Raw genomic sequence first — 14552 nt, 5'->3', positions numbered from 1 at the left:
CAACCAGAATGACCAAAGAATACAATGAAATCCTTGCACCAGTACTGTTACTGGTTAACAGTTTTAGCTATAGTTCAAGAAAAATGCACATTTCCCATTTTCTGATGCAATTGAAATTAACAAACAATACGCAACACATGTTCCAAATATGGCAGTTGGATGGGAGTGTTTGCAATATTTGAATAAACTGTAAATATTCATGAGTTTGCCCTGCATTGTTTTTTTCAATATAACTGTTCTATTATGTAACATGTCTAGGTCTGAAGAAAAAAGTGGAATGGGGTCAACTTAATGAACAATAACAGCTCTTTTCAATTTATCCACAAATGAAACAAATCAATGAAGTTCTTTTGTGTGTACAGTGATATGTCTTTAGAAGACAAGTCATTGTATATGCAAGGTCACAGTTGTTTACCAGGAACCAGCTGATGGATTACAATTTAGAGTACCATACCCAGCGTGACAGGTCTATGCTTGTAGTCTTGGGTTGTCCACAGTCCCACTGTGGTTGGTTTATTTGTATCTCTCCATTACAAATGTGAAATTGGAATCACGTTTCATGGACACACGTGAAGGGAAGAGTATAGATACAAGTCAAAATGGTTATGAAAAGACTACATGCATGTACATGTAGATTCCAACATATTAGGGGAACACTGTAGCCCTGCGTACAGGTCTGTGTGTTCCCGGCATTATACGGCCGGTGGAGGCCGTATAACACCAGGAGCACACAGACCTGTATGCAGGGCTAGGGAACACTGAAGCACTGTCAGAATCTCACAATAATACCCTGTAAAGTATGATGCATGTATCTTTGAATCCTTCTACACTTTCAAAGCCTTTATGATGACTCTATAAAATCATATCATAAATCACTCTTTCAAACATCTTCAAACTATTGTTCATTTTAATTTTGAAGAGATTTTTCCATTGGCACACGTACATGCATATACAGAAAAACCCTTAACAAACACTTTGCATAAAGATATGTAGCATTCTTCATGGCAAATAGCAATAATAGCAAATAGAACAGAAAACGTCTTGTCTTGATATGCACAATTGCTGATCAACCTTTCTTGGACATGATTTTGCGATATATTTCCATGAGAAAAATTTTGAAAATGGTGAGGTTTGTTTTTCTGATACATTTTACCCCTCTATTATTTTCCCTAGTTTATTGCATCTCACTGATTGTGTGATTCACTCTATCTCTACGTATTTTTATTCAATTCATGAAAATCTATTTGTGGATACATTGGATTAGAACGATAAACTGCCAATAACTCAAAATGTTAATAAATATCTTCTTAAAATTTTGGCAAGAAATATCAAACAATATACAAGATTATCCATGATTTGAAAAAATATCATAAAGCTGATGTCAGCGAACAAAACTACACTCTGCATGGCTGTAACCTTACCAGCAGAAAATCTCTGTATTTTGTGAAAAAAACATACAAAGATGAGGCCAGTTTGCGTGAATTTGTATGTTATTTTTTATATCTTTGAAGTATGGCCAACTGTAAAACAGAACATCCAAACTTCTTATACATGCTGATCTATTTTAGGATCAAATTTTTATTGTTAATCATGTTTATTGTTTTATCACTGTCTCTTAATACAGAAGAAATTTATGAGATAATAAAAATGAAGGGTTTAAAGATGGCAAACATTGGAATATTTTTCAGCAACTCTTGCTCAAGTTTTTTATTTTATGTTCCATTAGTTGTAACTTGCTTTGTGTTTCACAGTAATTTTGCACTGTCTGCTAAATACAGATTTTCTTGTTGTACTTTGAAAATCATGTTAAAATGCACGGCAATATCTTGGCAAAGTAGTATGTCTGTGTGTTTTTAATCTTCAATGTCACTTTGGTTTGGAACAGAAATCATTTCAACAACACCACTGCTTGTTGTATACAATGCACTGTTTTGCCAATAATACTTTATCTATCATTTTCAACACTATGATACTTCAGGGAAACGGATGAGAGAAGAACTCTTTTTACATAACAAAAACAATGAAAATTTCATCAAAAGTTCTGCCTTTAAGTTAGAGAGTAACATGCAAGGCAATACCTAAAACCTTCAAGTTCTAAGGTTTATACCAAGATTCTAGATGACCATGGTAACAACAGAAATGGGTTTTTTAAGGTCAAACGTTCTATAGAATTAGTGCATTCTGTGCGGTATTACTTGGCAGTAATGGCATGCAGTGAAAAGGAGCACGGCAAGTAATGACTTCCCTTGTGGCTTGTATTACAACTCTATCACAGTCTGCTGAATATCAACATCATTCACACACTGTAAACACTCTTTAAAAGCCTAAAACAATCTCATCAAAACTATCTCTCTTTCCATAATCCAGCCTGATATGATGATGTCCACATAGCAGTACAGGTACCTTATGCATAGAATCATCTGAACTGTTATATAAAAGTAGACAATTTCATGAAATACTCATTATTAACACTGACAGCTCAATCATTGTGCAACTGTTCTATAGTCTGTTCTCAAGAATAGCAGACTATAGTACATGAAAGACACAGGATTCACAGCAAGTATATTCCAGTACACTGTATTATGTACGGTTCCTCATTTCTTTTAAATATTATGATTTGCAAAACACATAGTGAATACAACCTAACCTATAATTTATTTCCATTTGGAAGTGGAATAATCTTTAAATAATGGAATAATTCAACACTACAAAGCTATTTCTGAGCCATTATTATAAAGTAATTAAATAAGAAATAACAAATTCATGATAATACATTTAATGCATTTTTGATAAACATTCATTATCCGTACAGTTTATAACTTTACTTATGAACATGTCTGCTTTTACACATTAGCAATCATACCAACAATGAGGAAAGGACGTGGTGAAATGGCTTACATGAAATCTAGTGCAAACAATTACCACATCAACCAATCAGAACAAACTTTGTAATTGGAATTTGACAGAAGAAAAAAATCCTTGCACGGGAGTTGCAGAAAAGTCAGTTTGGATCTAAATTGATTTTGGATATTATACCTGGAAAGAGAAATGAACGTTTCTCCACAGGAAATACTGAAGACAGATTTGAAGAGACTTTGTTCAGCTCTGTATTCCCATAATACACTGCATTTTTCATCAATCTCAGACTCAGAGTACGGTTACAGAGTTTAATTTGATTTCCATGCTCTGTATATGGCTGTAGTTCCTCTTATTGAATAAATATTTTATTTAATGAAATTGGGAACCTGATGAGATGGAAATAATGAGTAAAACTACTGAATGTAGTGGACCCATCAAAATTTACTGCCACAAGATATTACCATAGTAATAGATTGAACCATACATCTGATGAGGTATTTTACTGTTAAAACCAATGTCTTTCGCTTTCACTTAATATCAAACCGACCTCTTTAAGGTAGTATTTCACCCAAAACTTTACTATATTAAAAAATTTGCAAAATCATTGAAGTTGATAGAACACATCATGAAGACTTTGAATTACATTCCTATAGAGTTTACTCTAAAAATCTAAACAACTGATCCTGTGGATTGACAGATCAATATTTGCTCCTAATGTATCTTCCTTTTATCATGTTATTAAAGAGAAGCAAAAACTAGAGTAGCAACAATCACACACTGTGACTTTAATTTCACGTAAACAGCTTAAAAATCAATAGGTCAGTATTGAACTAGAGAAAGTGAGATGAGAGAAAGACTATTCATCTAAGACAGAATCCAATCATGAAAGATATCTGTTCCTATTACCATGGCAATGATAATGATTGCCAACCACAATGACACATCCTCTTGCAAGTAATTTTACATTTCTGATACAAAAATCTACATTACAATATTTATTGAGTGATATGCAATATATATTGCCTGCTTCTTCCACTTTAAATATCTTATCTTTACATTTGACTACATCATATCTGACATTTAGTTACTGATAACAGAAAGACAGCTTTCTTTTGGCATCAAAGGTGACATTGATGAATTAAAATTGCTAAGCAATGGTTGCTACTGCCAATGTGTAATATCCACAAAAATATCAAATTTTTCTGATTTTATTTATAAGAAAACACAAGAAAGTACAATTTAGGGCATGAGACGTAGGTTGTTGGCTGTAGACTGTGCAATATTGTAGATATACAAGTGAGTTTCACAAGATTTAAAATTGTTTGATTGACTCAAAATATTGTAAAAAACACTTACAATTTAAAGCATTTGAACAAGAGACTTTTTCATAACCTGAACATGGGTTTGTACAGCTATTTCAAACCTGTTTTCGTTGATACATGTCTGGATTGAAATTTTTGTTCAAATTTGAACAGATTTTATACCAAGGAGTCTCATTAACTACGTATTTTTCAAAAATCCATGCCTATCTTTAGTTTCAACATGCTGTAACAGATTTCACAAAATTCACATTAATCAAACTTAACCAATTTTATAGTTTTAAAGCATGTAAATACAATCAGAATCCAAAAGTACAAAGGAAATCATGTATAGCGAAACCTTGCAAGCAGTAGCAACCATACATGTTAAATCCTGTCATATTGCCTTGAAAAGAGCCACAGCTAATTTCTTTACCATGTGCAAGTAATGTGTAGATATAAAATAAACACTGTCCATTGACTACCATGGTAAGGATAATAAAAGGATAAAAGATGTGATTTTTAGCACTATACATCATTTTATATCAATGATTACTTTCTACATAATGTTCTGAGATGCTTTGTGATCTGTATATTCAGTACAAAAGAATTTAAATGGCTGTATGCCATTGGCAACTTCACAATGCATGTTTTCTATGCTAGTTCACTTTGATAAACACTTCCACATTGTTTAACATCTTTTTTGGAACAAACTTCACAATAATACATTTTCTTTCTGCGATGTAGAGTATTTGATCAAGATATGATAACCAAATGAATAGCTAGCTTGAAGCTCTTGTGCTGTATGTCTTTTGATGTACTATTTTCTATCGTTGTTGTTCTCTTTGTACACCTGAGTTTCTTAATCTATTTAAAACTGATGTTGAAATGTCTGCATGTAGTGTTAAACATTTGAACACAGCCTGTATGTGCATGAGTAGTGTCAAACATTCCTGTTGACAAGAAAATTCTAGTTTGGACTAGAATATCATTTGTCAACAGTGATATTACATATTGAATAACCCTGTCGTGTTTGTGAGGCATTTAAACATATTACAAGGAAAGGATATAGCAAATGCACATGTTTTCTCAAACAGAAACACAGAAATTTATACAGAATTATAACCATCGTCCATTTAAGGTAGAACGCACCTCGGGGACAGAAATTCAGGCCTTCAAATTTTATCACTTTTATTCTGACCTACCACTTGTGGGGGCTCATTTTGAAGCTCTTGGCAAACGAAAAGTTTTCACCGTCTTAGTTTTTCGAAAATCAAAAATTTTATTTTTTCTCATAGAGTTAACACAGGGATGGCAGCCATTTTGGATTTCAAATATCGAGAAATCACAAGTTATTTGTCTCTCTAGTACCAAAGTTTGCACGGTGACCCCTGATTTTTATTCTGGCTTTGGTAAGAGAATGGTTGAAAGTTTCACTGAGGAAAGTTTGAGCAAAAGTTTAAGTCTTTCACTTTCGAGGTGCATATTACCTTAATGTGTGGAAACATTGTAAATCACTTCCTTTAGAATTTACAACCATTTTCAGTATTACAGCGCAAAGCCACTGCGAGTTAACTGCAATAAACTGCTCACACTAATTAGTTTCAGCTGTAGCCAGCTGGCAAAGTCGACAACATTGTATGTCCCATGCAGACAGTTTGTCTATAGAAGTTGAAATAAAAAAAGATTTGTACATGGACCAGTGCATGGTAATGTTACATTGTATCTTAATCTTGAACACAGGATGCCAATCGTAAACTCTCATTTACAACTCGACCTCAGACAGAGCTAGCTTTGCCTTTGTACAAGCACTTTTTGGTCTTTATCAAGTAGCCTTGTTCAACACCAAAGTGGCCACGGCTACAGCTGAAACTAATTAGTGTAAGCAGTTTTATTGCAGTTCACTGCAGTGGCTTCGCACTCTATTACTGAAAATGGTTGTATAAATCACTGCAGTGACTGATACTGATCCTCTGGTTTGCTGTTCAATCTTTTAAACTCTCAATCAGACTCCAAATCCAATTGTATCCATTGTCACTTTTCCTGTTTTAGTTCACAGTCAATGCTCAGTTGTATAGGGATGGCCATGTTTCTGATTTTGCTCAGTCACTATGGTTCTTATAAGCATTAGCAAGGTACGTATATGGCATCTCCACTGGTACATCTGAACTGAACCAGATTTCCTTTATATCATCGAAAGACCTTCACAGCATCTACAGGCCTTTACAGCGTCTTAGTAACTGGTCTTTACATCATCTACTGACCTTTCAAACATCTCTTGGTCTTTTATCATCTACTGGCCTTTGCCTAAAACTACTTGTCTTTGTGCTACTGGTATTTGTAGCCAAGCAAAATCAAATGAAACTGTAAATTGACAAGTAGAAGGTTGATAAATGTACCCAATGCAGTATCCTTTCTGGTTCCCATGGGTATTAAGATACTCTCCTTTTTACTTTAAGATCATCTTTAATATAAACAAAAACCAGCAGAAACTTCAACTTTGATGTCCTGAGACAGTTGATGCGTAAATATGCAGTGACTCAGTGACTGTCATTTAAGGTGATGAATGAATTTTCAGTTTCTTACAGTGTTAATGGCTTTATCAAAGCACATTCCTTTGTGTTGAAGTAGGCCTGGTAAAATCTTCAACAAAATATTATTAAAGTACAATACTCATGAAGTAAAGAATGACTTGTTATGGGACATGACAATGGCTTTAAAATTATTGTTCTACATGCACATGCCAGAAGACATATCATGGAAACCATTTGAAACAGAAGGCATAGAATTAATTGCAGTGTCTATGTCCTCCAAAGTACCAGTAGAGAATTTTCAATGACCTGACAATGTCTAACACTGCAATCAAACTGCCTGATCTGGCATGCTTTATACAGTCATTACGATAGCAAATGACTCTTCAGTTTTAATGGGCTTGTTATGTAGGTGTGAGTACCAGGTGGGGAAAGTCTTTTAAGTTGTTGGGTCGAAGTTGAAGAAAGTGTTGCCAAGAATTACAATTATTTTATCTACATGGCAATCTTTTGGGAATGCAATTGAATTATTTTGACTGTGTAAATCTTGAGGTCCATTACCTAGTACCTGTATATTGCATTTTATGACAACGAGTTTTTGTTTTTGCCTAAACACGTAATCACGTTACATATATATTGTTTTGATGGGTGGAGACTGACAATAGCTTGGTACCGTATCAGGGATAAAAAAGTTCACATAATAGGAGTAGATAATGTTTTGATGCATGACCTTGGCTACTGATATACTGTTTAAGAAAGAGATATAAACTTACATTTGTGAATGCCTTTCTGAACAATTAATTCACCAAATCATCTCCCTATAAACAGTGTACTGTAACTTAACATCAATTTACTGTTAGCATTTCATGCAATATTCTTTGACTGATTTGATGACATCATGAACTGTTCATATTGACAGGACTTCCTCACTGGTACAGCTACGGTTAAACTTGTAATCAGCTTGATGTTTACTTTTTGGTTGATCTTCACAAACAACCGTCTTTCTACTGATACTACGACTACTTCCATACAAGGTGATTTACACTAGCAACCGTGCTGCCAATAGCAATTATTTTTCCACACTGTCATGACATTGCCTTTGAAGAAGATAAGTAAAATTGCAGATGTTAGCAGTGGAAATGACAATCATGAAGATGTTTAAATTCAAAAATTATTCAAAAATTGCATGCCTTTCTCATAGTTAGTGTGGCTCTTTGTCCTAAGACTTCTAAAATCTACTGACTGTTTTTTGCTTTGGCCAAAATTTTGGATGAGCCAGAAAACAGTTCCTTGAATTTGAAATTTGCAGTTCAAGATGGCCCATGATTGGCAAACTTGGAATAAGTATACATAGATAAATTATCCTATGATTGGTAAACTTGGAATAAGTATATATCAGATCCTAAAGGTAAATATCCTATACGGCAGACTTGAAAAATATTTGCAAATCAAAGCTGCGCAAACAAGGTAACACAGTCTCTTATTGCCCTGATAAACATGAGCTTTGACCAAACAGTTTTCTTTGAAACTGTAATGATTTGAAAGAATCAGTAATTTTTACACTATTTATCACATCCTGGCTAAGACAGAGGAATAATGCAAGTGTGAATGTTCTTGTCTTTCTTATTAATTCATTTCTTCGAAGCATTCTGAGACAATCCCAAGTTAATTCACATTTAACTAATAAAAATGTTGTTTATTCTGGCAATTACACTCTCATCTTTGCCTCCTTGATGTCATTGGGTGTATACCAGTACCAAGTGTATACGAAAACAACATGAAAACTTAGTGTCTTCAAAATTAACTGTCTTCTCAACTATCTTGTCCAAAGAGACGTTTATAGACAATGAAATTAATGATCATGTATTTTTAGAATTTCTTTGTTACGGAACAAACAAATTCATCTTGTTTACTGTTCAGCCATGTATTGCAAGAAGCATAAACTGGATCTGAACAATGGCTGGCTTGATACCAAAAGGTCATGTCAATCAAACTACTTGACAGGAACTCAAGGACACACATCATGTGATGTCTATTTTGAGAGAAGGACACACCCACTCCATACCCCTACTTGTCATCCAATCAATGATAAATATGAATTCACACCCCACTATACCCAGTGTCAGGGGGGTTGCATGTAGGAGATTCAGATACATGTAGATATTTGGTGTTGTAAAGTTTACACAACACGACAACTCTGACATACCATGAAATATGCTTGGTAAACAAATTCTTTGTTTCAAATAGTCACACTCCAATTCTGATACATTATCAATAGTCAACATGTGTGTATATCTTCACTCTTGGTAACCAATTCTTATCAAAATATTCAAGTTGCATAAATCATACTTTTTATAAAAAATACACAAGAACTCAATACTTTGTAGAGGTAAAGAACAAAGAATCTAGTTCTGACGTCCTACTTTCTCATATGCTGTATGAAAAGAATGGTAACATGAAAAGTTGGAAATATTAAGGTTTAAATCAAATCATTAAACAAGTCAAAATGACACTACTATGTACACTTATGACAGTAACTGCATATGATTGTAAAATTGCTTTGTCAGCAATTTATCATTGTCGCTGTAAGCATGGAGCCAAAGGGGCAAAGGGGAAACCAATGTCTTGAGTAAAGCATATAGATAGTTTAAAATTTGACAGTACTAGACTTCAACTCTTTCACTACACTTTGAACTTGCCTTTTTCTGGCAATTTCTTTTCTCTGTCTTTTTCTTCCTTTCTGAAGTTGTAGCTTGCCTCTGATTTGATTCAAAGCATAAATTTGTTGAAAATTTACCAATAAAGAAATCCTGATCATGCTCATTTCATTTTTTGAACTTAAATAAATGTTTCAATATTTCAACAGCCAACTTCAAGTATTTCACTTCTCCTACAGAAATTTCAAAATTTAAATGTATCAGTATCAAAGAGCACTATCTATTTCTTTACAAATATTATGAACATGAGAATGACAGTGTTTTTAAGAATGCCGTGGTACATTCTATGATTAAAGTGCTTTACCTACAGTATGTCTGTCTACTATTAAACATTATTGAATAGGGTGCTTAGTGCAAATGTAAAGGACATCTGCATTATTCAAGTTGTTCAATGTAGGTCATAAAGCTGGCTTCTATTTTCATTTTAATGGACATGTCTTGATGCAGGAGATTATCAAAGTAAGCTTACTCAGTACAACTCCATTGGAATGGAACAAATCTATATGCTAATTTCACTGGGAGGATGTCAACTCTCTCATGAATTTCTTCCAGATTCCTGCTATTCCGCTTTCTCAAATTTTATAGTTATCAACAAGACATCAACTGCATATGGATCAGAATTTCATTTGACGTTAAAGTGTGTGTATTACATTTTCAATAATTGCTATATGGCAGTCAATATTTCCACCATGTTCTGTATATTACAGTATAACCAGCAATATCTCAGTGTTCTCAAAGGAAAACATGATCAGTAAATATTAGGACAATCTATCTGTCCCATAGTTATTTACAGTTGTACAACATTTTTTCAAGCAGAATACACATGATAGCAATTTTGAGATGCCCACACTTCATCTATTACATTTTAGTTTCAAATTTGAACACCTGCAATATCACTCTTTTATTGAATGTACCATCATATTTTGCTCTCACAGTTCTGGCTTTCCTGATAATATCAATCAGAAATTATACCATTAGAAATTATACATTTTCCTACTTGTTTCAATATTTCATGAGTTGATTCAAAGAAGCTACTTGTGTAAAAAGAATCTAATCGGCCATTACTGGTAAGCATTTATGTAAAGCATGCTACTTAACCCTATACCATGTTCAGATGGTATTCACTTTCTAAATTTACATAAGCAAGCATGATGCAATACCCAGTTTAAAGCCATGGTGGTGATCTGTGCCATGTGTATCCACATTGAGAGATCAGCATTACAATCATGAATGGATAGTTTCTATGTGGAATGTTTTTTACATATGCAAGGTTGTGAAAGTTCCGTATTAGTAACACTATATTTGTACCTTTTTTGCTTTACAAACTTTCCCTCAGAATAAAGCTCCTCACATAAACGAAATTGCAACTGTTTGCTTGGTGAGTGCAGCAACACATTCGGAAGTTTAGTTTCACATAACACGATTGCACCTGTACAGCATCTATACCAGATCGGTATTACACACAATGGCAGACAAGGCAACCCATACGATCAAGACTGTACAATCTCAGCTCTTCTTTCTTGAGGAAATTTCAAAACGAGAGTTATGAGTAGTTTGTCTAGAGATCGAAGTTGAGTAGATCTTAGCAGAGTTGTTTGCTTTGATAACGTTTTCATAAAAAAAAAACTATGTAAATAAGTAGACTATAAAGATTTGAAAAAATAAAACTAGTCACCTGACTCATCTCAGTGACCGTGACGAAAAATTTTGGCCCCTACTATATGTTTGCCTTTTGAAAACTATGCAAGCAAATCTGGCATCCAAAGGCTACAATAGATTTCTAGCATGACCTATTAAAGCGACAGGTAAGTTACCTAGATCTCTGCTGAAACTTAAGCAAAAGCTTTCCACACTCTCTGCCTCTGGTTCTCTATCTATAGATTCCACGGTTCGCACAAAACTTTGAAGGTCGGGCCTAAGATATGTCAACCTTGATGAACGTATCCGATCTCAGACCAATGAAAACGGTTATATGTTTCGTCGGTAAGATCGGGGTAAGCGTATTTCTGCTTTAGCTTTTGATGACAGTTTTGGCAAAATTTTAACTCCTCCAAAGTCCTTGGAAGGTAGAGCCTTTCCGTACTAAGTTGTCGGTACTGTAGTACGTGCACTGCACCATGTATATATGCGCTTGCGATATCGATATGCGTCATCTTTCTGTACAACTGGCAGGGGCTGAGGGCAGTTTTTAAACACTTGCGAAAGACGGAATTGTTTCAAGTTATCACAATCATCAGTACAAATGACAATCTTACTCGTAAAGTAACATATGAATATTTCATCCTTACTCAATATGTTACTACAGAAGACAAATTTCCAACTTTCCCTTCCAGCTGTTACGTTGTTTGTAAACAGACTCGGCATTTCGCCAAAAACAATATGAACAACGATGTATATAAGCTTACCCGTTGAGTGGAAAACCTTCTCACGAAATTACTAGCAGAAAGCATTCCAATCTCAGCTGGTGGAAACTTTCACCGGAATAAAGCCGCGTTTGAAATTTTGCGAGAGGAGACGTCGATCGTTGGGACCGAGCAAGTACCGTGGCCTACGCAAGTCGACTGTTGCATTTGTGGACAAACAGCTTCCCTTCTGAGATACGATGCTGTCAGCTTTGGCTGTTCTGTATACTGTCTACAACCCTCTGCATTTTTATGAAGCGTCACGTTGCGTCAGTAATAAGCCCGCCAACCACGGTGTCTTCTCCACGATGTTTGATTCCTTTTAAAACCTACTTTATTCGTGGTAATAAGTAGATCACATTCATCTATCATATATGAGTTGAACTTCGCTGGCCGTCCAAGTGGTACCGTATGTTACGGGTGACAAGCGCCGTGCAGAAAAGGGAAACTATCGGTGCATGGAATAGCAAAATGGCGGCGTTCATAACGTAAACACTCGCAGACGACAAAGTTAAGGAAGTCGACATTATTAGCAGTGGGGGTCAGATAAGTTCCGAAATTTTGAGAAGTCCCCCTGCTTCGCGTGCCTAGCTCATGGCTCGAAATTTTTTAGTGAACCCTCTCTCTCATCGTAACATACTCATACACATACATGTACACGCAACACAACACCCACTTAGCCTGGCCTGTCGGAACTGGTCCTCGGTGCTCCTAGTGCACTTGAACAGGGTGGTCTGCTTGATAGATCGATCGTCTGCTCGATCTATCGATCAAGCAGACTTGCCAGCCCATGAACACCTGTCAATTCTTGTTATATTTCACCCCAAAATTACATATCCAAAACTGCTATATTTGTTTCATTGCCAGAGAAATAAAGTTGAAAATATCTCACACGTGTTTGATGTTAATTTATGACCAAACCGGGGGCTGTGGGTGGTCCTGCTCCTGATTCTGGAACTATTGAAAATGTAGAATAGTTTTGATCTGGAAGAGTAATCATTCTGATCCCGGAACCCAATCACAATTTAAATCTGTGCATGCATTAAATATAAGCTTACGTTTTTAAAATGAGTCATGATAACTACAGGCAGCTCAAACAAGTGAATATATTGGGAGGGTCAAATGCTGTCTCCCTCCTCCTGTAGGAACTTGAAAGATTCACATTGAAATAAAGCAATTTGATGATACTAAAAGATCTATTACATATGAAAATGTTTGTGTATTAAACCCCATGTTGGTATATCATTTTCTGAATACACTCGATATTCAGCATTTTTATTGACCCCCTTCCATTTCTCCGACACCCTAAATTGGAACAGCTCTAAGCTTACCGTGGCATTCTTTTTTCTTCCAAAAATTCGAATAACTTTATCACTTTATCACTTTATTGCATAACAACACACTTCGGAAAGTGCAGTATAGCAAGAACAAAACTAAACATTGCATAAAACATTATTGTCTATGTCTTTACCTGCAGCTGCTGCAATCTTTGGGATTTCAATGAAAGGAGAAGTTCACATCACATCGTTACTCAGAAAGATATGAAATTTATTTACTGTTTAATACTAACTTCCTCCGTACAGTAGCACATACACTTTGAACTTTGTTGACCTACATTACCGCACTCTTCCGCAAAGTAACATTGATCATGTCGGACAAAGCATGACATATTTTCTGTCGCGAGAACAAACGTGAAATAATATTTTGTAAAACGTGTTAGAGAAAAAATTAACGTACAGTAGGCCTAGCAGCATTGCGCAGTGACTTGATGCTCGGTCACAGTACTGCCTCGGCAGACTTTTTGAACGGTAAATAATAGAAACGGGGCCGACTCCGACCATCAATGCAGTGCACAGGTCTTCAAATAGGCCGTCACTCACACTTTACGAGTGTAGTATACATAGCGGCCGCCGCGTACAATGCATACGCGGCGGCCGCTATGTATCACTACACTCGTAACTGTGGTCACTCACGTTTTCTTCACTGCTGTTCTTGATTTCAAACTATCACTTGAGTCTGCACTTTGCTGCGCTACATAAATACTGATCATCATTTAGGATTCCAGTGCAGCTGGTTACATTTGTAAGTATACAATAATGACCGAAATATTAATTCTTATCAAAAATATTCATGATCATAAATTTATCAATAACATTGCCTAAACGCAACTGCGCAAATTTTGCATGAAAACTGATCATTACTCAGGATTCGAGTGCACTAGGGTACTTTTGTAAGTTTACAATAATGACAGAAATATTTAATTTTTATCAACAGTATTCTTAATCATAATTTTTTTTTCCTCTTGCTATGACTGATAATTGCCTTGTGCCCATGTGACCAAAGGGTCCGGCGAGCAATATTCGTCTAGAAATGATGAATATGATCAATAAATGTCTTGTATCAAACTTTTTTTTCATTATACAAGCCTTACCTGTGTCTAGTGTGTGCCTATTACTTTACCCTACCTATCTGTGGATGGTATTTCAAAGAAAACAGTCTATATCTGTTAATTGCCCTCCCTAATCCCCTTCATTAGGGACTGGTCAGTTTCTTCGGCCTGGGGGGGGGCGGTGGATTATTTTTTGCCAACGTCAAAAAGTGGCTGACCCCCCCTATTCCAAATTTTGAAAACAGGGTGACCCCCCCTATTCCAAATTTCGAAAACAGGGTGACCCCCCCCTGGCGCGCGACATAGGTAAAACAAAAAGGTGGACATAAATAATATATATATATATATTATATATA

The 14552-nt window shown here is 35.4% G+C and overlaps 1 protein-coding gene across 1 annotated transcript in view; it reads right to left on the bottom strand.

Moving 5' to 3' along the window:
- Positions 1 to 12267, bottom strand: part of LOC139134577 (mitochondrial 10-formyltetrahydrofolate dehydrogenase-like) — a 47033-nt gene extending 34766 nt beyond the window's left edge. The window contains exon 1 of the mRNA XM_070701477.1: positions 11811 to 12267. Coding sequence (XP_070557578.1) covers positions 11811 to 11855 — 45 coding nt within the window. The 5' untranslated portion in view covers positions 11856 to 12267. The remainder of the gene's footprint in view (positions 1 to 11810) is intronic.
- Positions 12268 to 14552: the final 2285 nt, after the last annotated feature.

Source organism: Ptychodera flava, chromosome 6 (assembly GCF_041260155.1).
Source record: "Ptychodera flava strain L36383 chromosome 6, AS_Pfla_20210202, whole genome shotgun sequence".
Taxonomy (NCBI): domain Eukaryota; kingdom Metazoa; phylum Hemichordata; class Enteropneusta; family Ptychoderidae; genus Ptychodera; species Ptychodera flava.
Note: the sequence above shows the minus strand (reverse complement) of the source record. Positions and strands in the feature narration are given on the sequence as shown.